This window comes from Chrysemys picta, chromosome 4 (genome assembly GCF_011386835.1).
Source record: "Chrysemys picta bellii isolate R12L10 chromosome 4, ASM1138683v2, whole genome shotgun sequence".
Taxonomy (NCBI): Eukaryota; Metazoa; Chordata; order Testudines; family Emydidae; genus Chrysemys; species Chrysemys picta.
This window is the reverse complement of record NC_088794.1, coordinates 54953621-54978126: the sequence shown is the minus strand read 5'-3', so window position 1 is coordinate 54978126 and position 24506 is coordinate 54953621. Positions and strand designations below refer to the sequence as shown.

Sequence of the window (24506 nt, the reverse complement as noted above, 5' to 3'; positions counted from 1 at the left end):
GATGCTGTGCGTAAACTAACAATCATGGTCCGATGTAATGTTTCTTGTGCTTCTGCAGATATGGCCTTCAGGGGAACCCCCTATGCACCAGGGGCGCGCCTCCACCAGATGAGGAAGCGACCAAGGACATGCATAGAGAGGCCACCTTTCCATCCCACTCTATTTCAGGCACTTGCTGCCACCTCCTCCCTCATGCTAGGGGGCTCTGTGTCCCCCCGCCCAGACCTTCCCCCATACTAGGGGCTCCGTGTCCCCCCGCCCAGACCTTCCCCCATACCAGGGGCTCAGTCCCCCTCCCCCATGCCAGGGGCTCTGTATCCCCCGCCCCCCCGATCTTCCCCCATACCAGGGGCTCCGTCCCCCTCCCCCCATGTCAGGGACTCTGTATTCCCCCCCCCCCAATCTTCCCCCATACCAGGGGCTCTGTCCCCCTCCCCCCATGCCAGGGACTCTGTATTCCCCCCGCCCAGACCTTCCCCCATGCCAGGGGCTCCGTATCCCCCCCCCCCCCGACCTGCCCCCATGCCAGGGGCTCTGGGTGCACTCCCATGCCCCCCCCCCCATTCCTCCCCACAGTACAGTGGCCCTGTCTCTTTTATTGGGGGGGGAGGGGAGCAGGGGCCGGGCCGCACAGGGGGGTGGGGGGGCGATGACGTGGCAGGGCGGGGGAGGGGCGTTGCTAAGCGCAGCCGGGCCGGACAATCGGAGTCTCGGATCAGCAGGAAAGGAAAGGAGCCAGCTACGCCCACAGGGCGCCCTGATGACGTCAGAGCGCGCGGGTGGATGGCGTCTTCCTCGCGCCCCGAGCGGTTGGCGCTCTCGCGAGATGGGGGCCGGGCCGGGGTGAGCCGTGGAGCCGGACGCAGGGAGGTGGGGTGCGCGCGGCCCCGCTTCCCGCCCGCCCGGGACATGGCCCCGAGGAGCCGCCCCGCAGCGACCCCCGCGCCGCGCGCCGCCGACATGCGCAGGAGAGGGGCCCGCAAGCGCCTCAAGTTCCGGGCCGATGACGTCTGCTCCGAGCGGGGTGAGGGCCCCGGGTCATCCCCCCTCCCCCGCCGCCCGGACGTGGCGGTGACAGCCGCCCTTCCGGCCCTCCCCGAGTCACCCCTCCGTGCCCTGTCCCGGCTGGGGCTCCCGACTCACTCACCCCCCCTGTCCCGTGGTGAGGGCGCCCGGGCACCCGACTCGCCGCCCCCCTTCCCCTGTCCCGAGGTGGGGGCGCAGCCTCTTGGTCACCCCAGTGTGGGTGGTGCCCACAGTCCCTGGGTCCCTGACCCAGCAGGGGGTGTGCACAGTCACTGGGTCAAACCCCCTCTCTCGCTACCACTTTCAGACCTCTTTCCTCGGGTGGTGTTAGAAGCCCCTTCTCTGTAGATCCCTCACCCCATTTGCCAGGCAGCCCTCTCCCATTCCCTGACACCTCTCCTTTCTCTCGTCCTGCTAGTGACGGTGGCGGATTATGCCAACTCTGACCCTGCCATCGTCAAATCCGGACGCATGAAAAAAGCTGTGGCCAACGCGGTGCAGCAGGAAGGTGAGTCTGTCCAGAGATCCTGCCACCTGGGCTGTGCACTGCCCCCTCCTCTGGCTCCCCCTGGTTAGTCAAATGCCTGCACCTTGCAGGTTGTGGGGGTGATACCTGCAGCCCTCTGAAAATCTGGATACTTATTTTGGTGCCTAGATGGGAGCTGAGCTTCTTTGGAAAATCTGGTCCTGAGTATTGTATTATTTGTGTTGCAATAAAGCCTAGGAGCGCCAGTCATGGATCAGGCCCCCTCGTGCGAGGTGCTGTACAAACAGAACAAAAAGACAGAGCCTGCCCCACACAGCTGCCAATGTCTACACGGAAGCTCTACAGCTGTGTCACTGCAGCATAACTACCACCTATGCCAAAGGGTGAGGTTCTGTCTGCACAGGTAATCCACCTCCCTGAGAGGCAGTAGCTTTGTCAATGGAAACATTCTTCTATTGACACAGCACTGTCTATACTGGGGTTAGGTTGGCTTAACTACGCTGCTCAGGGATGTGGGTTTTTCATACCCCTGAGCAGTGTAGTTAAGCCAACTTAATTTTCTAATGTAGACCAGGCCTAAGTAACTTACCCAAGAGGTTGCACAGGAAATCTGCGACAGAGTTGGAAATAAAACCTAGATCTACAGATTCCTTAGACAGGAAGGAGTGTCTTGTGTTGCAAGACCTCTACTTCTCCCTTGACTGAAGCTGAGAATATTGTATTAAGAAATTTCTAACGCTTTGCCAGTTTACATCAAATTTTATACAGCTTTCCTAGTGAAAAATCCTGGGTGGGGTGAGGGTGTTTAAGCTAATGCTGCTGAAATTCCTTTCCCAGGTTACAGGCGGTGTCTTACTTTTTTGAGGGTGTCTCTGATGTCTTTTTGATTGCTGAATCTGTCTGTCTAACTAGCAGTTTCTCAAAGGGCTGTTGCAATCAATAGTCTATGCTGCCAACATCTGCTCTTTGTTTTCATTGCCATGAGTAGCTGAAAACCTATCTGAGTCAACCTCCCATTCTTAAATATAAATGGTCACATATGTAGAATGACCGACAATTTATTGACATTAATAACAAAAACTAAGGACTTGTCCACATTGGGAAATTTACCAATATAATTATACCATTATAGTTATACCCTTCCAATGTAACATAAGCTAAATCACAACAATGCACTTTTATTCTGTAATAAGTGTCCACACAGGGAGCTATTCTGATACAGTAATGCTGAAAAAATTTCCCCATGCAGACAAGCCCTAAGAGACAAGGAGCAGATATCAAAATAAAGAAATGCAGGAACATTACAACATACAGACTCTAGACAGGAAAATGTGAAAGCTGACAGCACAGGGATGCATTAAATGGAAACTTCCACTCTTAAAAAAGAGCTCTATGTAGTTCATGTGGGCTAGACCCCCCTCTGAGACCCTAGCAATCACATTTATCTTTTTTATATATAGCTTTTTTTCCCCCGCTCTCTTTTCCCTCTCCCTGTTGCTGTGAAAGATCCACACATAGTCAGAATCATTTCCCTCTCTACAAAAGAAACCATGGCACTGGCTGCATCCAAAGTGCTGTCAAATGTACAAAATAAACTGAAAAAAAAAAGCTGTTTTTTTTTTTCATTTTTTTTTTCAGTTAGAGTAACTTTATGTGCTACAAATACCTCTACATACAAATATTTCAGAAAGAAATGTGACTACTTTTTTAAAGTTATTGACGTCCTACTAAATAGACTGCAAGGTGAACCTTTTTACACCTGTCATAATTTTATGGTACCTGTAAGGAACAAGCACTCCGGTTTCAAGGCTCTAGTCTTCACCTGTCTCTGGACTGGGACCCACATCCCTCTCCTTCTGACCGGGAGCTAGGCTGCAGTCACTGTGCACTTATTGGGTATTTGTACACAGCTCATAGAAGTGAGCCTCACAGCCTGGGTCAACAGACTTGGGCTAGAGGTGAGCTCACGCTCTATAAATAGCTGTGCGGACAGTGCTTTGAAGGTGAGGCTTGGGGCAGGTTGGTTAGTTTGTAGAGGAGTTGTAGTAACCTTCTTCCCATGAAGTTGAATGCAATCCCTGGTCCACAATGGTAGATAGAACATTCATAAATTTAATATAATATGGTCTTCAGATACTGCATGTGGTTGCAATGTCTGTCACAACCACTGTCTAAACAGCAGAGGAAGTAAACTCAAATGTATATCTGATAATTTGTTCTTCCAACTGGTCCCTTTTTATATTTGAGATACTCTCCCCTTTCCATCCCAAGTGATCCCTTTCAAAAACTCCCTCTTTGAGTGACAGCTCCCCAGGCACGATCTGTCTCATGCACATCTTTTGTGCTGTAAGACAGCACAATCTCCTCTCTCTGTCTCCCCTTCCTGTTAGGATTTAAACAGCATCCCTTACTTGGATCCTGGCGGATTACTCTGACAGTTCCATATCATCTTCCTTTAGTGACAGTACATCCTGTCTGTTGTCATACAGGAAAATAGAACATGAATTCAGGCCTTGTAGAGATGAGGCATGGTCCTTGCAAAACTGAAAATGGCAGAAAGAGGTCCACAGGGCAAGAAAGTCTGTCATATGCAGAAGATCAGTTAGGGTACATCTACACTACAGGGGGGAGTCGATTTAAGATACGCAAATTCAGCTACGTGAATAGCGTAGCTGAATTCGACGTATCGCAGCCGACTTACCCCGCTGTGAGGACGGCGGCAAAATCGACTTCTGCGGCTTTCTGTCGACGGCGCTTACTCCCACCTCCGCTGGGGAGTAAGAGCGTCGATTCGGGGATCGATTTTCGCGTCCCAACGGGACGCGATAAATCGATCCCCGAGAGGTCGATTTCTACCCGCCGATTTAGGCGGGTAGTGTAGACCTAGCCTTAGATCTGTCAGAGGAGCAGGTGGATTCATTCATAACTCCCCATCACTCTAGTTATGCCATTGGGATTGTTACCAAGCATCCACTCTTACGACGTCAGAAGAAATATCCTTTCTTGTATATTAGCAAAGATTGCTCATGTAGATGCCTCTCAAACAACTGCAGCCAGCCCTCGTAGACCCTAACCAGCTCATGCTACTTCTCATAGTGTACTTAGTATGTGTGTGTAATCTATTTCTTCTGGTTCTAGTAAAATCCCTCTGTGGTTTGGAAGCCTCACGTGTTCCTGCTGAGGAAGTGCTCTCAGTGACTGGGGAATCCTGTGACAGTAGCGATGAAATGGATGCTAAGGAAAGCACCAACGAGAGAACTGCCTCTAGAAAAAAGAAAAGCAAGAGGCACAAAGGTATGACTCCTTCACTCACCCAGTCACTCTGCAGAGTCCTTGCTGGGATCGTCTTCTGCGTTTGCCAAGCTAGTGACTGCTGTTTACCGATCAGCAATGTGTCTCTTCAAAGAGTTCAGTGAAGTGTGTTTGTGCATGCACTTGTGTGCACAAACGCTTAACCAAAGGAATGCTAGGTAGGAGACATGGTTCAGCTCCCTTTTCTTACTGAAGGTGGATTGTTGCAATTGATTGAATCATGCCTAATTGGTTGATTTCGACCACGTATGTGCTGCAGATAAAAACTTTCCTGAAACACTATATAAAATCCTACGGTTATGCCACATGAAAGGAGACCTGCAAAGAGAGAAACTTTGTGCCTTATTTATTATTTTGATGTCTCAGGAGAGCACTCCCCCCCCCCAAAAGAAAAATAACGGGTGGCGATTGCTGAATTGTTTGTATAAAGTATCAGGTATTACCTGTTCTTGTGGGAGGATTCCTTTAATGACTAGAGAACAGGAGTGAGAGCTCTGAAAGCTGGTATAGGGTGTTGTATCTTTCACGCAGAGCTTATCTTCCAGTTGTTTATTAAGAATGTGAGTTAAATAGTCTGTTAACAAAAACAAACTTAAACAGTTGGGCTAAAAATTGCTGCCCTTGTCACTTGCACAGATTCCATTCTCATGCCTCTTGGGATGTTCTCCTAGCTCTGAGAAGTATTCCAGCAAAACAAGAAGCCCAGACTGTGTACTGCTAATGTAAAAAGCAAGCCAAAACCACTTTTTCCTTGGTGGAAGAGTTGGGTGCTTTTATATTATGAAGCACAAGCCCAATTTCTTCCCTTTCTGGATATCACCTGTCATCCTGCAAACATGAAAGCGTTCAAGAAATGCAAAAGATAGGGATTCCATTAGCATCATTAACTCTGCAACTTTTGCTGTTGTTACTTATTTAGCAGTTTAAGCAATAATTGAAAATCTATAAATGGGCATTGTGGGGAGATTAATGTTCATATTAAGAACATAAGAATGGCCGTACTGGGTCAGATCAAAGGTCCATGTAGCCCAGTATCCTGTCTTCCGACTGTGGCCAATGCCAGGTGCCCCAGAGGGAATGAACAAAACAGGTAGTTATCAAGGAATCCATTTCCTGTCGCTCATTCCCAACTTCTGGCAAACAGAGGCTAGGGACACCATCCTTGCAAGCGCAGTTATACCTAGAAAAGTGACTGTAAACTGACACAACCTTCTAGCAGGCTAGCCCCAGTGTGTATTGGAATTAGTCGTGTTGATTTGCCGCTACAGTTACATTTTAACTTTTTTTTTTAGTTGCTCTTAGCCTTACAGAATTAACACTGCTCAGGCTCATTCATCTTCAGCACAGCTATCAACTAAGTTTGATTATCAGGTCCAGCCTCATTGTCTTCAAATTACGATTTCAATTACATCTGTGAAATCCCATGGAAGACACAGAATTGCATGTCTGTAACTGAGAGCAGCATTTGCTCTGCATAATCCTTATTGCTGGCAACAATTATGGAATATCAGGGTTGGAAGGGACCTCAGGAGGTCATCTAATCCACCCCCCTGCTCAAGGCAGGGCCAATCCCCAGTTAGATTTTTGCCCCAGATCCCTAAATGGCCCCCTCAAGGATTGAACTCCCAGCCCTGGGTTTAGCAGGCCAATGCATAAGCCTGAAAGAACACAACTCAGTCTCAGATTCGAGCCTGAGTTTGTGAGGCTAGCAGTTCATTAAAGATGAACTGCTAGCCTCACTATTTCACTAGGAGGGTGGTGAAGCACTGGAATGCATTACCTAGGGAGGTGGTGGAGTCTCCTTCCTTGGAGATTTTTAAGGCCCGGCTTGACAAAGCCCTGGCTGGGATGATTTAGTTGGGAATTGGTCCTGCTTTGAGCAGGGGGTTGGACTAGATGACCTCTTGAGGTCCCTTCCAACCCTGATATTCTATGATTCTATGAGATGTTAGGGTGTCTTTTTGTGGGGTCAACTGAGCAAATTTGGAGCAAAGGACCCAGAGTTGTGTTTTTTAGTCACTTCTGAATAAAGCTGTGTTTCAGCAATTCTATTTTGTGCAGCTCAGTAGGATGTAAGTTGCACCACAGTGCAGATAAGCTATATAGCTGCTATCAGGGTGGGTTTGATTTAAATCACTAGACAGGAAGACTCAATTTAATCATGGATTTCTACATAAAAGTACATTCTTATTGGTTGTTATAACCTTAATACATATTCTTCACAACTCAGAGATAGATGAGACCTAAACTGGGTTTCTCTTACGGCCTGCTGCCATTATAGGTTTTCCTTTCTAGTGAGAGAATGGCATGGTAGCTCTCAAATCAATAAAGGCTACACTCAGAGAGACCTCAAGACTTCAGGAATATGCTGCTCAAACAGTTTCACTTTTGTTTCTACTGCCTGTCCCTCCCTTCTCACATATATCGCCAGACTTCTTCTCCTTGTCCAGATCTGTTCTTCCCCCAACAATCTTCTACTTATTGAACTTTTTGAAACTTTGCACTTTGAGAGAGAGGTAAGGGATTGACTCTGTGCACACAAATTTGCAGAGGGACAATAGGGTTGAGGTCTGTTATTTCTAACCTCTATATATTATATTATTTATTTAAAAACACTTTTTTTGTTAACAAGCATGTTATCTCTGGAGACACAAATCCCCAGTTTGAGAACTGCAAAACTAAGCATCTCTGATGGTATCTTCTAGACTGAGCACTGAGCCCCATTGGGTAGATAGAAAGGTTAACCTAAATAATCTATACAGAAGCCCCTGGAACCCCATAAAACTGGGTCCCTAATCCATGAACTATTGGAACTCATTTACAAAACTTTTCTTAAACATTACATGAATATATTGTCTCATACTATAGAATTAGAATTTATAATCCCTATTCCATGATGAGATATCTTTGAGCTATAATGTATCTTAATTAAAACTATCTTTAGATAGGTTTTTTCCTCAAAAAGCATTTTATCAAAAAAATCTGATTTAAATAAAGAAAATCCAATTTTTATTTATTTTAAATCATTGATTTTTATCCAACCTGGCTGCAATGCTGTGGATACAGGATTATGAAGCTTCACAGTGCAATGGTTAATATCCTAGCTGAAATTCAAACAGAATTTAATTGCATGTAGTTGAGAGGAAAACTGTAAGTTTTTATAAAGTAACTTTTAGTTAATTTTAAAGAAATTGACTTATGTGGTCCTTTCCATCTGAGAATCTCAAAGCATTTTACAAATAATAATGAATTTAGCTTCACAGCAGTCCTGTAAGATAAGAAACAGTTCCCCATTTTAGAGATGACAAAATTGAGGCCAAGAGAGTTTCCAAGAGAAGAAGCCTGGCACAATGGTCAGGGCGATACTCCAGGACTTGGGAGACGTGCGTTTAGTTTTTTGCTCTGCCTCAGACTTTCTGTGTGACCTTGGGCAAGTCACTTTTTAGTTTCTCTCTCTGTCTGTACAATGGGTAAGGCTGTAAAAAAATATATACATATATCCTGGGCTGTGATCTTGTTGCAGAAACCACAACTTTTAACACAGTTTTTTAGAGTAGCTGCAAATTTGAGTGGCATCGCTAACCCATGCGCCAGGTCACATCATCATTCAAATTTGGTCCAGCCACTCCTCCATCATGCTTGCCTTTGGGAGCCAAGTGGGACAACCAGTGTATCTTATATGTTGCTGCCCTGCTTTGGAAGGTAGGCTGCATGTCTTGGAAAAACGTGCTGGCAATATTCCAGATAGGTAACTGCAACTTTAACAAAGTGTGGCAGCAACTTTTGAACCAAAAAATGCAAACAGCTTTCCACAGCCTTAACAATGGGAATAGGCGCACCTCCCTGCGTCACCAGGGGTGAGTGAGGATAAATATCTTAAAGATTGTGGGGCGCTCAGTATTTTAGCCTACAGAGGACCTGAATTTCCAAGGTAAACAAAGCAGTTTTTTACAATGCTCCTTTACCGTCATAAAGAAGAAAAAACATGCCGAAGCCCAAAGTGACATAAGTCAATAGAAGAGCCAAGATCGCCTGGACTTTCAGACATGAGTTTTAATCTCAAGACTATCATTCCTCCCCAACTTCTATCCCTCCTTGAGGAGTAGCTACAGATTAGGTTTGAAATCTTTGGGCCCCATACAGCCCCCAACCTAACAGGGCGTGCATTACATCCAGGGTGGATTGATCTACATCGTGATTTAAATCAGCAGGTGGGAGAAGCCTTGATGGATGGATGTTTGTTTGTTTGTTTTAAATCATTGCTTTTAATCATGTTTTGCATTTGTACTTTTTAGTTCTTTTCCTAAAGAAAGGTTCATGCTTACTAGTTGATAGACATTAAAACAAGTTCATTTGCAACTAAATATAGCCTTTACACTAAATTTGGTGCTTCTTTTTGCTAACCGGGAAGATGCACTATATCTATACACATTTATTTTAACAAATATATAGCGTAACTTACGTTTATTCTGATTCTTAATTTTTACATTTATCATGGTAGAAAATGGTGACTGATTCCTTTCTAATTTACTGAATGATGATTAAAAAGGTTATCAAAACATTTTACATTTAAAACTAATTTATTAAACAAAGGAAGTATTGTGTAGTTAATGAATTGAACAGATTTTCTGATCGCCATGTCCTTCAAGATTTTAGAGCTAGTAAATCATATCCTCTCACACCTAGTTTTTATTTGTAGAGGGGAAGATGAAAACAAGCTTTCCAGCTTTTTCAACTTCCGAACCAGTGTCACAACTTTGAATGAATAATTGAACTGAACTAGTTGAATAAACTGAAATTAAGAAAATACTCTTTCTGGACCAGGTGCTCAGCCAGTGACTTGACATTCTTTAAAACTTGGTAACAAATATGTACTGCTTAATATTTTTTGTGTAAAATTTAAATAATTTTAACATATTTTAAAAAGTTTAGGCCTTAACACAGGTTGTCAATTTCAAATTTAATTTTAAATAGGATAATAAAAAAAACCCACCTATATTTAATTTAATTTAATTTTAAAAATTCTATTTGGGGATTTAAAAAAAAAATCATCACTTTTTACCTACCCTTATTACATCCAAATGAAAGTTCTCTCCCACAGTTCTCAATGCTGAGTAAGGCCTGTAGAATCTATTGAGATATCCGTGTCCCAAAAGGTATCTTAACTTTTAAAACTTGAGCAAAATCCATCAGCATTGATAGTATTAGATTGTTGGAAAAATATATGTGCTTTGTGCGCAGGTATTTCTAGGTGCATTTGGAATTAAACAAGTATGTGAAACTTTAGTCTAGTGGAACAGTTTTGAGAGCTCCGTGTGAGTGGAAATGGGTTGTTAATTACTAGAGAAGCCTTCCTGGAAGTGTTGGCTTTCCTGAAAGCTGTAATTGAAATGTAGATAAAACAAAGCACCTTTTAAAGGTGGGTTACACAAGAGATAATGACAGTCAAAAAGGGAAACTTTAAACTAGGCAACTCCCACCTTTTAATTTTCTCTGTATGTGTTTATGTATCTCCTTACTATATGTTCCATTCTATGCATCCGATGAAGTGGGCTGTAGCCCACGAAAGCTTATGCTCAAATAAATTTGTTAGTCTCTAAGGTGCCACGAGCACCCCTGTTCTTTTTAATGACTAATACGTTTCTTTCTCTCTTTCTACGTTTTGTTTATGCTGATAGTGAAATCCCAGCGGTCCCTAAAGCACCAGTGGGGCCTATGGGTGGGTCTACACTTAAAAAGCTGCAGCGATGCAGCTGCGCCGCTGTAGCACTTTAGTGAAGATGCTGCCAAGCTGATGGGAGAGCTTCTCCTGTTGCCATAGGTGCTCCATGTCTGTGAGAAGTTCTCCCGTCAACATAGCGCTGTCTACGCCAGGGGTTAGATTAGCATAATGGTGTCACACAGGGGTGTGGCTTTTTCATACCCCTGAACAATGTAGTTATACCCTACAGAGTGTAAAGTCTAGACCTGGCCTTAGTATGTAAAAATGGTCCATCCTCAAACACTTGTTTCCAAGTCTTTTGGGAAGGTTAGTGTTGTATGAGATTTGGTGTAACAGATACCAGCGGTCCATAATGGTGCTCTGATGCCTCTTATAAACAAAGCACTGACCCAAAGGCAGCGGTAGTCTTTTTGGGATAACACTATTTTGGAGTTCAGGTGCCTCTAGCCTTAAGTTTCTTCATGATGAGCTACTGTAAACGAGCGTATGGACTGAGCCCGTCTTTGGCTAATGTGGCCTCTGTGCTGTCCCACAGCCACCTCATTTACAGTGTGTGTGTGTTCATGGCAGGTCGTGGAGCACTTGCAGAATAGTGCTCAACAGAGAGGAGCCAATCAGCTCAATTTGCATGCCTTAAGGTTTATAAGGCAGGAGCTGTTACACTAATGTGTGTTTGCTATGCTTAGAAAACCCTGATGAGGCTGTTGGAGAGGATTATCCCATTGACATCTGGCTGTTGCTGGCCTCCTACATACGTCCAGAAGATACAGTGAAGTTTTCTCTGATTTGCAAAAAAGCCTGGACTGTCACTTGCACTGCTGCCTTTTGGACCAGACTCTACAGAAGGTGCGACCACAAAGAGTTTGTAAACATACGCTTCAGTATTTGTGGGTGTCCATCAGTGTCGGACCAGAATTTGCTACAGAGCTGTTAATAGGGATCTATCTCCTCTTTGGGTCAGTCATGCTAGATGTTGGGACATGGTTCTTTTCTAATGTGATTGCAGCATGTTTGCCTCTGAAATCTTTGCCATTCTATAACTGGTGGTGATTGGCATCCTGTATCCTAGTCTGGGCTGTTTCTATTAAATGTTGGTTTGGAGAACTTTAAATAGTATTTCTTAAGAGATTTGCTTCCTATCCAGTCTGTTTCACAGCCTGAAAATAACCACTATTTTGTAATCTTCCTGTATGTCTAATGTTTAAAAATGTGGTGAGCTCTAATTGTCAAGGCCTAAACACTCAAAATATGTCGTGCCCATAAGAGTACGTCTTGTGTGCAAAGCTCTCACAAAATGCTTACAGGAAAGTAATGGCATTGCCTCATTTTGAAGGATTAATTTTTGGGTGATGTTTTGCCTCTTAGTCTCAGGCATTCCTTGCGGTGATCTGCCCATAAATTAACAAGGGGCAGGACTTAATGAAAATAAAGGCATTGTGTCCGACTTTGCCGGGTTTTAGGGGCAACCACGAAGATGATAGAAGTGGGAGATGGTGCAGAAGAGGAGGAGGGAATAGATGGAGAGCATATAGGTGTCAGCTCACTATGCAAAAGTTCAAGCTTCTTCCTCTGATCACATCCTTGACTCTCCTTTTTCACTGGGAAGACTGACATTTATTCCTATTAAACATTTATCAGACAAAATCAGCGTTCTTTTCCTATTTGTACTCTTGCCTGTTTTCTGTTTTGCTTCTCAACCTCTTTGTATTCTGTGCCACACACTAAAGATACTAGAGACCTTGCTAAGTCTCACTCACAGCCTTGGCACATCGTGGTGCGAAGACCTTTTGAGACTGGCAGGCCATCTAATGCAGAAATAGTATGGCGCCCTTGCAGACTCTGAAGATGGCTGCAGGTCTCCAGACACCAGCTATATATGGAGGGGCAATGTGACTGCCAAGAGATGTCAGTGGGTGATGTGGTATAAAAGCAGAGTTTGACCCCTTTGTTCAGTCACCTTCTTTAACACTTATTTTGTAGCTCCCTGAGATTTACCTGAAATCCAGTACAGTTATGGCTTTTCAAGGGGTGTTGGGTTTGTCCCTGTTTCCTTTAGGCACTACACTCTGGATGCATACCTGCCTCTCCGTTTACGGCCAGAATCGATGGAAAGGCTGCACTGCCTCCGTGCGTGTGTCATCCGTTCGTTATACCACATGTATGAACCTTTTGCTTCTCGTGTCTCCAGGAATCCGGCTGTTCCAGAGACTACCCCTAGCACTTTAAAGAATTCCAGCGTAAGTAGTAGTGTTTGGGGAAGTGAACTAACCTGTGTTCAGCTGGTACACTCTCTCTGCTTTTTGTTATTCCCCTTTCAGAGAAATAAATCTGATTCAGATGGACCCTAGTGAAATAAATGCACTGGATCAGTGATATACATAGGAAGAGTCTGACTTCTGAAGTTTTATCAGTTACCTGTGTTTGTACAGCCCCTAGCACAATGGGGTCCTGGTGTGTAGCTCCTAAGCACTCCAGTAATACAAATTAGGAAAATGTCATTTTACAGTGATGGAAGCTCGGTCACTGACACAATCCACAATTGTCCCCTTCCCTCCTGTACACAACCCAGGTTCCAAAAGGAGTTTGAGCTAGGGAGGCATTTTTGTCTACTACTTGCACTGTTGTAACTATATTATTTTGGAATGTTTCTTCTGGGTCAGTGGCAGAGGATCACAAATGCCACTGACAGCCTCTAAAAGGAGAGTCCTTTCACACCGCGCTCCTGCAGACCATCACCTTTGGTTTCTCTGAAGGGGGGAGTGTCATGAGGTGGGGAGCTAGCGTGCGAAGCAAGTGCCTGCTTTGGGGTGTGGCTGTGAAGCTGGGGAGAAATTGTCTGCTGTGTCATTGGGCAAAACCAAACTGCAGTCCTTGCTTAGAGCATTTGTGTATCTAGCCCTCTTTAGTCACTGTTTATCATTAACCCCTAGTTCTGTCTGTTTCTAGCCTGGCTTTAATTTACTATTGGCTGACACGTGGCAAGCCAGTTTGGTTTTCGGTCTCAAGGGGAGTGGTTTTGGTTGGACACTATACCATTGATACTCAGACTGAGGCTTGGGAGCCGAGCCATAGGTGGCTCTTTAATGTCTCTCTTGCAGCACATGATGTTAAAAAACTGTATCATTTAATTATTAACCAATCAGGATGCTTTTACTGTGTTATTAACCAACTTGTAGAATACCCGCAGTCATTTTACTGTGAGAGTAAATAAAACAATGAATTCCCACGACTGTGGCTTTTTGGGGTAATGTTGATGGGTGATTTGGCTCCTGAACCCCTGAGATCTGAGTATCACTGCTCTATGCAAACTACAACAAATCTATTTCTTTGCTGTGCGACATCTCTGCTGCTTCTGTCCTTCCCCATGTGAAGACACTGCTAAAGTGGCAAGTTACCCTGAGATAAGACTGAGAACAGCGAGCAGCAACAGGTAGGTTGTGCTGCAGATCAGGATTAAGATGCATTTACAGCCTTTTGTGCACAAGTCCTCTGCACCTGTTTGCTCCCTGACCTAATAGGGAATATCACATTCAGGCAATGCCTTCCTTAAAAAGAAGGGAAAAAACCTGCAGTTCCACTAACCTCCTGTTATAGTCTCCGTCCCTCTGAATCTAACCACCCATCAGAGCAGCCTGTAACCCCATCCATCTATTGGTCTGATTAGTAGACCCCCCCCTCCTCCCGCAGTGGAAGGGTCAGTGTCTGGGATTCATTCACGTTCACATCATAACGGCTTTGGTGCCCACTCCTGGTGCTTCTACCATACTAATAGTTTTGTAAAGATTCCTTGTGTGTAATACTTTATTACCATTCACTTAAAAAAGGAAATTAAATGACGATAAGCCTTTGTTAGAATAACAGTAGAGGTCTGACTTCAATCCATCGAAGCATACAAATGCCCTTGTACGTCTGGACTCCAGACTCTGTCCTCTTTGTTCCATGTGCTGCAATGCCTAGGCGCAGTGGTGTACATTGAATGGGACCTTACATTTCCTCTGCGATTCCTTGCTTTCATGGGTTTTGGTTAGACCCCTAGGGGTCTGTTAACACTGATGGGAGATGCTCGTGTAAACTGTGCATGCAGCGAAGAGGGACTCAGACCCCTATATTACTGAATCCAGCTTTTCCTCTTTAATTTCCTTTCTTCTTTCCCTAGCGTAGCTTGTGTGGGACACTGGAGCCGTTGTGGTGTCAGCAGAAGTGTTTGCCCTTTAAAGACACCCCCATTATTTTTGGTGGAGCAGCAGGCCATACGGTGCACGTCTGAAGGGCAGGACGGCTGACACGTGGATGACATCCTCTGCCCCTTAGGAGGTACTTACCGTTTTGTGCTTAACTACTTGCCATGATCACATGAGCTGTTAGATGAAGCTGTGTCTGTAAGGGCACGCGCTGGCTCTGGGTCTCTAGACGTACACACACTGGCTCTGATCAAACTGGCATGCTAAAATAGAGTGGTCATGTCATCGTGTGGCAGGAGGGACTAACCGCCCGAGTGTAACCCAGTCAGAAGTGGTAGGAAGGTACTTGCACAGCTAGCCTAAGCTGCCACCATGGCCACGCTATTATTTTCAGCATGTTAACTTAATTCCAGCGAGTGCATGTAGGTCCGCCCACCCTGGGAATTACATCTCCAGCTGCAGTGTAGATGTTCTCAGAAGGTGAATGGCAAACTCAACTGCAAATGGAATTAAGCCCAGCAGTATCTGCTGCATGCCCCCCGCTAAGCACAATCCAGGGAGCAGTCAGTATTGTAATCGGTTAGAACTGTTTGCTGCCGCTGCTGCCTGGTGCGGGGAGATCGTTTAGCCCATGCTCCTGAGCTTAACTGCTCTTCAGCTTTGTGCTTCACCTCTAGGGGATTCACCACTGCAGAGATCCTTCCAGCACTCCTGCCTGTGACTATGATTTAGAAGTGAAGTGAAATGCCTTGTATCACTGCAAAGCCACACAGTAGGAATGACCCAGGCTAGGTGCTAAGTGGGGTTACATGAGTCCCTCACCCCAACTAGAATTAAATTGCATTAAAAAGGTGCAGTTTGCATCAGCCCTTGGTCTCTTTTTTTTTTCCATCCATGAAAGCAATTCGTGCTGGTGCGGCCTCTCAGGTTTGACAGTGTTAGTGACGGCAGCTAGCAGGTACAGCATTGGCAGATAAGTTTGCCCACATTGACCCAGAAGAGGCCTTAACTGTGACCCAGAGAGACCATCTCTGGGTGAGAGGGGAGTTTTCTCTATGACGCATGCCATTCTTTCCCTTCCTGTTAGCAGGCCCACTTCAGGTCAGTTGTTATGGAAGGTATCTCTTGTGATGTGGACACTCACTCTCTGGCAACTGGACTGAGATTTGCCAGGCTCTCTCCTTATTGGCTACTGAATGGCTGTCAGATGACTGCAACTTCCAGTCACTGTCAACTTATCAATATGATATTGGGCTCTATTTAACCTCCCCCATCACTTGAATACAGTCGTTCTGCTAAGACTCTCCTATTTCATGGAGCATTGCATGCCAGGACATAGAATCTCACAGCTGTAAGGCTGTATAAAGGTGTGGCAGTCAGAGATTACACTATAGAATACCTGCAGATCCAGGCTTTGGTTGCCTCTGGCATTGAGGCCTCGGACCCCATGTATTCATCCGCCTTTAGAAAAGAAGCAATGTTCTGAGCCACTAGTTGAACTGTACAACCAAAGCTTTGCTTTGTGATTTTGAAATAGTAGGACGTTGCCTAATGGAGGGGAGTGTGACCTCTGGGTGCGCCTCCTCTCCCTCCTCCCTCTCCCCCCCCGCCCTTTTTCAGCTCTGTCCAGTCGCTTTTAACATTTGCCTCTCTTTGTTTTCTCCTTCCCTGATCTGCTGTTTGCTCTCCCTCACTCCTGCTCTGTTCTGAGTGTGAGCTGAATGCATACATTGACCTGAGATTTTATCAATTTAATTTGGCTATTCCAGGTAGTATGTAGAGGAGCAAAGTCCATTCTGCTTTCCTCTTCTATGTGGAATGGGTGAGCGGAACAGAGGAAGCACTGCTAGAGCCCAAGTCCTGTGTCACCCTCTGGTATAGCGAGGTTGCCACCTTCTGACTGGCAAATGGAAAATGCCAGGTATGCATTAATGTTTGCAGTGTAGTTGTAGCTGTGTCGGTCCCTGGATATTAGAGAGAAGGTGGGTGGTCCAGTAAAAGATATTACTTCACCCACCTTGTCTCTCAGGTATGCATTAATGTAACGAATGGGACCAGACTGCTGCCATCTCTTCAGCTGCTCCTGTGGTTTGTAGTTTGAGCTCTCTTTGCCTGTGTTGAAATTCACTAAAAATGAAATAATTAACTCTACTACTGTATTTTTCCCCCCCCATATCAGTGTTTGCTTTTCTGGTGCAGAAAGATTGAAGGGAACAGACGAGAACCTATGTGGGAATTTAACTTCAAATTCAAAAAACAGGTATGAAAGCTAACCACTTGCCATTGAAATGTCAGGGCGGTAAGGTTTTGAAGCCATAATGATTTTTCTTCCAGAGTTGTTATTGATGGGCGCAGTAGAGCAATTAAAATCAGATCTCCTGGTAAAAGAAATACATGTTGCCAAATGCAGAGGTGGGCACGTAAGGCACTTGTGGAGCTGCTGAGTAGGGAAACTAGAGCAGGAGGCAATTCTTACTGCTTTAAAACAGGCCAACGTTTTCAGTCTTGAGTGTCTAAAGGATTAGATCCCTATGTCCATATTTAGGCTGCCGATTGCCTGCCCCTAACCAACGTGCTGAGTATCTATAGCCCCAGATACCTTCAGTGGGGAGTTGCGATGACTCGGCTCCTCTGAAAAGCCAGTCACTTTGATTTAGTGGCCTACGGTTAGGGACCCAAGTTTGAAATGTGTTGCATTAATGTCTTTTCTCTCGTCACACGGAAAGCCTTTCCAAAGCTAACCAACTCTTTTATCAGGGGGTGACAGTAATCTTTATGAAACCCTCCTTTAACCAGACTCAGGATAAATGTATAATACCGAGCACCCTATCAGGACCTGCAGAGTCTGCCTTCAAAGAGAGAGTCTTGCAAACCCTCCATCCCAGGGTTTTCATTGACCATGGAACCCTTTGGCCCGAACAGTTGGGCGTTAGGCAGGAATCTGCTGCTGAACCAGGATGGTCTCTAGACATGAAGTGAAATTTCTGGTTGGCTTCAGTTTAGTTGAATGAACCGGTCTGTCTCGTTCTGTCAAGCCTCCCAGATTGAAGAGTAACTGTTGCAAAGGTCTTCAGCCACCTGTTCAGTATGAGGATGTTCACACAAATCCTGATCAGGACTGCTGTCTGCTGCAAATCACCACCCTCAACTTCATCTTCCTGCCGGTAGTCATGGGTATGATATTTACCTTGGTAAGTGTTAAGAAATCTGCACGTAAGCACCATAAAAATGTGCTAAGAAAATGGTCTGGTCATTACCGCTTGTCTGTAAATCTTGCTGCACCAGCAGACTAATTAATATGCATTTCCCTAGTGCATTGGGGCCATCACTCAAGGATCTCTTCAGTTTAGTTTCTGCAAGTCACTAAACTCTCTGATGGTTGATGTAGATTCATGGCAACAGCCCTCGAGGCCCAACTAGAAGGGACTGTTTGTCAGCCGTCTTCAACGAAATGTGCTCCATTCCTGGGGGAAGGAGGGATGAGGATTTGTATTCTCATCGTGCCTAGGAGTCTTAGTCAGCAGCCCCTAAAATACCCTAGATAACTTATGGGTATTAAAGGTAGAATTGGAGAATAGTGTCCAAGTTCTCTCACCTTTGCACTTCCGTAAGATCAAAGCTCCAAATAACATTTATTTCAACTTTAGAAGAGAGTTGGTTGATCTTTCAGATTTTGATGATGTCTTTCTGGTATCTTTTTTGTGAAAAGCATACTTTTTGGAGGCCCTCACTTTTTTTAAATTATTTGAAAATATAAAGTTTAAATGTAAAACACCACAAAGAAAATGTTTGTCCAATAAGAATTAGGGATCAGCATTCACAGTAGTAGATAGTATTTGAAGAGAAATTAGGTACTGCTTCCAGAAAATGCCTAGATGTCTATTAAGGAAATTGCCAATTTTCTTCCCTGCAGTTCACAATAAACGTGAGCACTGACATGAGACATCACCGAGTGAGGTTGGTGTTCCAGGATTCTCCTGTCCGGAACGGCAAGAAGCCCCGACTTGACCAAGGAGTACAAGTTATCCTGGACCCTGTGCACAGTGTACGTCTCTTGGATTGGTGGCATCCGCAGTACCCGTTTTCTCTGAAAGCTTAGCATGCTCCTACTGCATCTGTGAGTAGCCATGTCAGGCAGAAGAGAATGTCTAGGAACTGGGAAATCCTGTTTTTATTTCCTGAATAAATTCTCCAATCTCCTTACAAATGAGTGAAGCTGCAATGCCAGTCTCTGTATATAATTTCCAGCCAGTAATGAGCAGAATCGAGTGTAAATGGAAATGATTTGTAAACACATTTCTATGTAAAGTTCACATTTTATGATTTGAAAGGAGCACCATGAAACTGTTCATTTAAAATCCTTTTGGTGTTAACGAAAGTTATCCTGTGTTCTGTTGCGCAAAGGAAGCGGAAAGCGTGCTTCCAGATCCAATGTGGTCAGAGAGATTTTCAGACCAAGTGTCAATGAAATCAGTGTGTCTTACTGTAGCGTGATCAAACTCAAATGCAGCAGGGTTATCCTACACTGATGCAGCAAATGGAATAGCAGTGACAATCACTAGTCATGCTTCAATCTCTTATCTGCATGAGCACAATAAAGGCATAAATGATCAAGCAAAGAGATTGCCTTTATAGCTCACATTTAAAATAAATGTGTGTGGTGATAAGGCAAAGAAACACTTACAAAAGTTCGTATCCTGATGCTCTCTTTAAGAAAGAGAATCTAAAACACACATAATGGAAAGACTCTTGTGGCATGTGGGAACTAAACAAAAACTAACCGCATGAGTTAATAAGTGCTCAGACTTCAGGCATTAGAAGAGTAAGATTGTCTGTGAGCTAAGCTAACAGTGTTTGGAGCTAGTGACTGTGGGCAGGGCCGGCTCCAGGCACCAGGCAACCAAGCACATGCTTGGGGCGGCCAATCTTGGGGTGGCGGGGGGCAGCGCGGCGCGGCATTCTGCGGAGGGGGGGTGCGGCGCTCGGCGGGGGGGTTCCGGCGGCGCGGCACTCGGCGGGGCGGCACTTTTTTTTTTTTTTTTTTTTTTTGCTGCTTGCGGCAGCAAAAAAGTTAGAGCCAGCCCTGACTGTGGGAAAGCTATTAGGAGCAAAGAGGAAGCATCCAGTTCCCAGCAGACAAATTAACTACCTGGGAAAAATAAACCCAACCCTTCTGGCTCTACTTGGTGGTGTGAGAGGGCTAAGCAGGGTACTGTGTCTACTTCAGCATATCTGGAGTTGCAGCACCACAATACCCAGAATAGATGGGGGCATGAGTTTTATGCAGAACTGCGGGGGAGTATCGTGCATCTTATGACAGGAAGTAGAGCTTCATAATTCCACTTAAAATCCTCTGATTTTGAGCCTCAAGGGATTTGAGATAATAGCTTCCTTGGCCCTGCAGACCATAGGGGCAGTTGAATCTCAGTGCAAAGTACATCTGCATGAAGGGAGTGTGACTGGGGCCGAGTGCAGGGTGAGTTGATGCCCTGAAGTAACTACTGATGGAAACCGGGTGTTCTGCTTTGCAGCTTATCAGTGGAGGTGAGCCCAGTTAACTTATCGGTCCTGTTTCAAACCAAATCTTGTGCAGGGTAGAGGCAAGAAGTATGTGATCCACAGTGAATGCAACAGCCTGTCCTTGAAGGAGGCTGCTGGGATAGAGCAAATGGGATAGGTTTAAAAAAAAAAAAAAAGGGGGGGGGGGGGAGATTTTCCCTTCCCAACTTGAATCCAGTATGTAAATGTCCAAACGGGTGTACGTCTTGTGTAGCTGTACCAGTGCTGGTGTTTGTCTTGCACAATAGTCACTTAAATCACCACAGATAGCTTATCTGTCCCAAGCACATTTCTGTGCCAGATTCACTCTTGTATTGCATCCCCCATTAGATTCTATTTGTGGCAAAACCTCAAATGTTCCCTTTTCACCTTTTCTGTGTGTCTATATTAAGAAGATAACGGGCAAGTTGTTTTCAAACCAAAATGCTCTGCTCAGTATTTTGGTTCCACCTTAGATGGACAATTACCCTGTTCATTTGTAGTAGAAACTGTCAGTTCATGAAATATACCATGATGGCCAGTTGCATTCCTATGGTCGTGGCTCTAAGCTTTACCTCAGTAGTTTTTCTTCAACTGACTGCACATGTGCATTCCGCTCTTGGTGTGTATGCGCCCTGCGCACACTCACATTTCCCTCAGTGGTACTCGTTGGGGAAGCTTGAGAGCCCTTTGCTCTCACACCCCACTGTGTGCTGGTATAAAGGACCCAGCAGCCCCAAAGCCCCATTTGGTTCCTTCTTGCCATCCGTGACAGTCGCTGGAATTGCTTGGCTTGCCTTAGCAGATACTCTGTGTACAGCTCATTGTAAATTTCTTGTAAATAGTTAACCAGTTTTATAGTTACTTAAGGTTAGTTATTAGGTACTATCTGTGGCACTTTTCTTTTTTAGTTCCCAGATCTGGGGTTTCCAGTTTTCAGTATCGAGCGATGCCTCAGTCACCGGGCTTCATGCCCTGCGTCTCTTTTCTAGGCCGATGCCCACGAGCAACCCACCCTCACGCTGCTTAACGTGTTTGGGGTCGTTGCTAATATTGCAAAGACTCTAAGCCAAGGACTAAAAAAGACTGAAGACAGGCTGAACTTTTTGCTTATGAATGCAGCCCTGAGACTCCCTTAAAAACCCAGTCATCCTGACTCAGCACTAAGGGCTTCAGTTAGGAGTGCACCTCCTCTGCTGCTTAAGACCCAGCATGGCTCACCCTCTCCAGACCTAAGAAGAGTCTCTAGACACCCCATGGGAGGAAGATCACTGACACCTAAATTTAATAAGCATGTGGAATCCAAAATCCACGCACTCCTCAGATCGCGCCACGATGGGCACCATTCACTCCAGCACTGAGGCAGGCACCCAAGTGGCACCTACATCTGCAGTACTGCAGCAACCCGAGATTGTCTCAATACCAACCACACTGAAGGCACTTGCAGCCGCGAGAGATCTGCTGAGCCTGCTGGTGCTGGTATCCCTGGCAGTGCAGGATACTGTGTTCCCAATACCAGCAGACAGAGGGGCACCGGTGTTGGTGCTGTGACAACCTCCTGTGCTTTAGACTTCATGCCCATCAGTACTGTTGAAGGAGAAGCCTGTGATGTTGGCTGCTCTACGCTCTTCGCCGACTCGGTGCTGTTCTCCGACACCCTCGGGAGTTGCCCCCTTGTTGTGCACAGGTGACTCATCCTCCTGAATTGGAGATTGGTGCCTATGATTCCCAGCGTCGGAGCCAGTCATGCTACTCTTCCCCTTCCTCCCCCCTGGGTAGTTACTATCCAGGTTGCCTCAAGATCCTTCAGGTGGAGTGGGATTGGGTATGTCATTGGGGCCGGCCACTGGTCCAGTGGCCCTTTTGGAACCCATAGGGTTCCCCCCTGTTTCTCGCTCCTGCACAAGACGTTCCTGCTCTGTGTCATCAGAGAGGTGTGGGGAGACTATTCGCCAGGCACTCCCCGTTCCTGATTCCAGTATTGAGCAGGAGCCGCCTGCTGGACAGCTAACGGAGAAGGGGCAGCCGCAACCTGTGCTGGCTTCGTGCTCTTCCTCTCCTGACTGGTAGTTTCTTCAGGAGGCATCTCACCCGCTCCAGAGCTCACCGGGAAATGCCACCAGTTTTGTTCCCTACAAGATCACAGTCCAGGTTCCATCATGGACGCTTTCCTGCTAACCTGGTCGAATAAGCTCTGCTACACTTTTCCTCCAATTCCAGTCCTACATCGAGTGTTGGCAAAGCTCAAACGGGACCATGCCCGGGTCCAGCATGGCCTTGGCAGCACTGGTTCTCCATTCTGCTGGATCTGTCAGTGGAGTCTCTGATATTGCTTCCTTTGGACCCACGTGTAATTTCACAGGTTCCTGGTCAGCTGCTCCATCCAAACCTGCGGGTTCTTTGTTTAACAGCCTGGAGGCTCCCTGGCTAAATCCTACAGAGGAGTCTTGCTCGGCTCAAGTTCAGGATGTCTTGTTAAATAGTAGAAAGCCCTCTGTCAGGCCTACTTACGTGTCGAAGTGTGAGCCTGTGTGCACAGAGACTCCAATCCCGTCACTGCTTTGTGACTTGAGAGACACCGAGTGGAATGCACATGTGAAATCACTTAAAGAAGAAAAAAAAGTTACTAGCCTCCCATAACGGTTGTTCTATGAGGTGTGTTGCACATGTTCCTTCTACGACCCGCCCTCCTTTGTTTTGGAGTTGTCCAGGAAGAAGGAACTGACAGAGCTCTGGGCCAGTGGGGCCCTTTAGACTGGCACATGGTGGTGTGCCATGGCAGAGGACACTTGAGCTGCCCCGGCAGGTACCCCGAGGGAAAATTTCCAACGAGTGTACGCAGGGCACCTGCGCACTGAGAGTGGAATGCACATGTGCAACACATCTGAAAGAACAACAGTCAGAAGGCTAGTAACTGTGACAATGGAGCCTCACTCTGACCCATCATCAAATCGCATCTAGGCTTGGCAGAATTGGATTTTTTTTTTAAATGTTGGCAATTAATATAGATTTTTAAGCTTTTTTTCCCTCTGTTTTTAACTATTTAATTTTCACAGTCGTGGGAAATTAATGGGGAGTTGAATTAGGGCAGTCCCCACAGCAGGGCTGCAGGGGGCTCCCTGCCCAACCGAGGGGCCCAAGATACTCAGTCGCAGAGTGGAAGGGAGACTGCGGTCCTCGCCTGGTGGAGCAGAGACACACGCTCAGGGCCACAAGGAGGAGCCTCCAGCCGAGAGGGAGGCCAACTGCTGCTGAATGGTTCCCGCCCAGGGGTGGCCATCATGCTCCCAGTCAGTGGGTGAGTGAGTGGGGCACGACAGTGGAGCTGCGGAGGGCTCCCCGTGCAGCCCCAGGTCTAGTGACAGCAGCTCACTACAGGTGCTACGTGCGGGGCAGACAACACTTGCCAGCTGTTATTAATGGAAAGCTTTTAATCAATTTCTGTATGTCAGTGAAACTGACGTTTACCAGTGATTAAAAATTTAAATTGAATCCTGCCAAGCTACATGTCTAACTCGCTCTGTGTCCTCTCCTAAGGGGAGTGTTTCTGTTTTATCATTCTGTGAGCTCTCTGGATAATACTTCCTGTTCCTTTCTTAATGCTCCCCAAAGACATGAGACTTGTCCAGGATGTTACTCACTGAAAGGCTATTAGCTGTCAGCTCTTTACTGTATCCCCTGGGAGCTGGTGCTGGTCTAGCAGGGTACAAATGGCAGTTTTCCAGATGTAAAGAGCCCTGGGTGCGTGCTGATTGAGGAGATGTTTCCTGCTGACTGAAGCTCTGCACTCGAAATAGAAAGCGCTCTCGTTAGTTGGAGATGCATCTCCATCTAACAGTGGCTGGTGTCTGTTGCACACGAGTTTTATGGACTAGCTCCCGTTGCAAGAAAAATGGAAGTAGGTTGCAAAACTGCAGTGCACTGCTGGGTAGTTGAAGAGGGTTTATTTAGAGCTGAGAGGATAATTTATTTTTTGCTTCAGTTGTTCAACCAAAAAAATCTCTCTCTCACAATTTATTTGGGGTTGACCTAAAATAGGTATGCTTCCTTTTTCTCACCAAAACGAAAAACCAGTATCATTGTCGTGTGACTGCTGTGCTGGGAAGAGGTGCAGGGGTGAGCAGTGGCCAGTCCAGCGCCTATTGTCCTTCGGACCGGTTACCAGAGGAAGACGTAATGGATCGCCCATAGTTTCAATGTGTGCGCATAGCCGAGTCCTTGGATGTGACAGGTTCTTTGG

At 45.8% G+C, this 24506-nt stretch overlaps 1 protein-coding gene across 1 annotated transcript; it reads left to right on the top strand.

Annotated features, from left to right (window-relative positions):
- The first annotated feature begins 751 nt into the window (after window positions 1-751).
- On the top strand, window positions 752-23758 carry TMEM183A (transmembrane protein 183A). Its single transcript, XM_065592318.1, has 8 exons — window positions 752-1024; window positions 1445-1534; window positions 4652-4807; window positions 11234-11393; window positions 12604-12784; window positions 16908-16988; window positions 17764-17919; window positions 18642-23758. The coding sequence occupies exons 1-8, from the start codon at window positions 784-786 to the stop codon at window positions 18825-18827; spliced, it is 1251 nt and encodes a 416-aa protein (XP_065448390.1). The 5' UTR covers window positions 752-783; the 3' UTR covers window positions 18828-23758.
- Window positions 23759-24506: the final 748 nt, after the last annotated feature.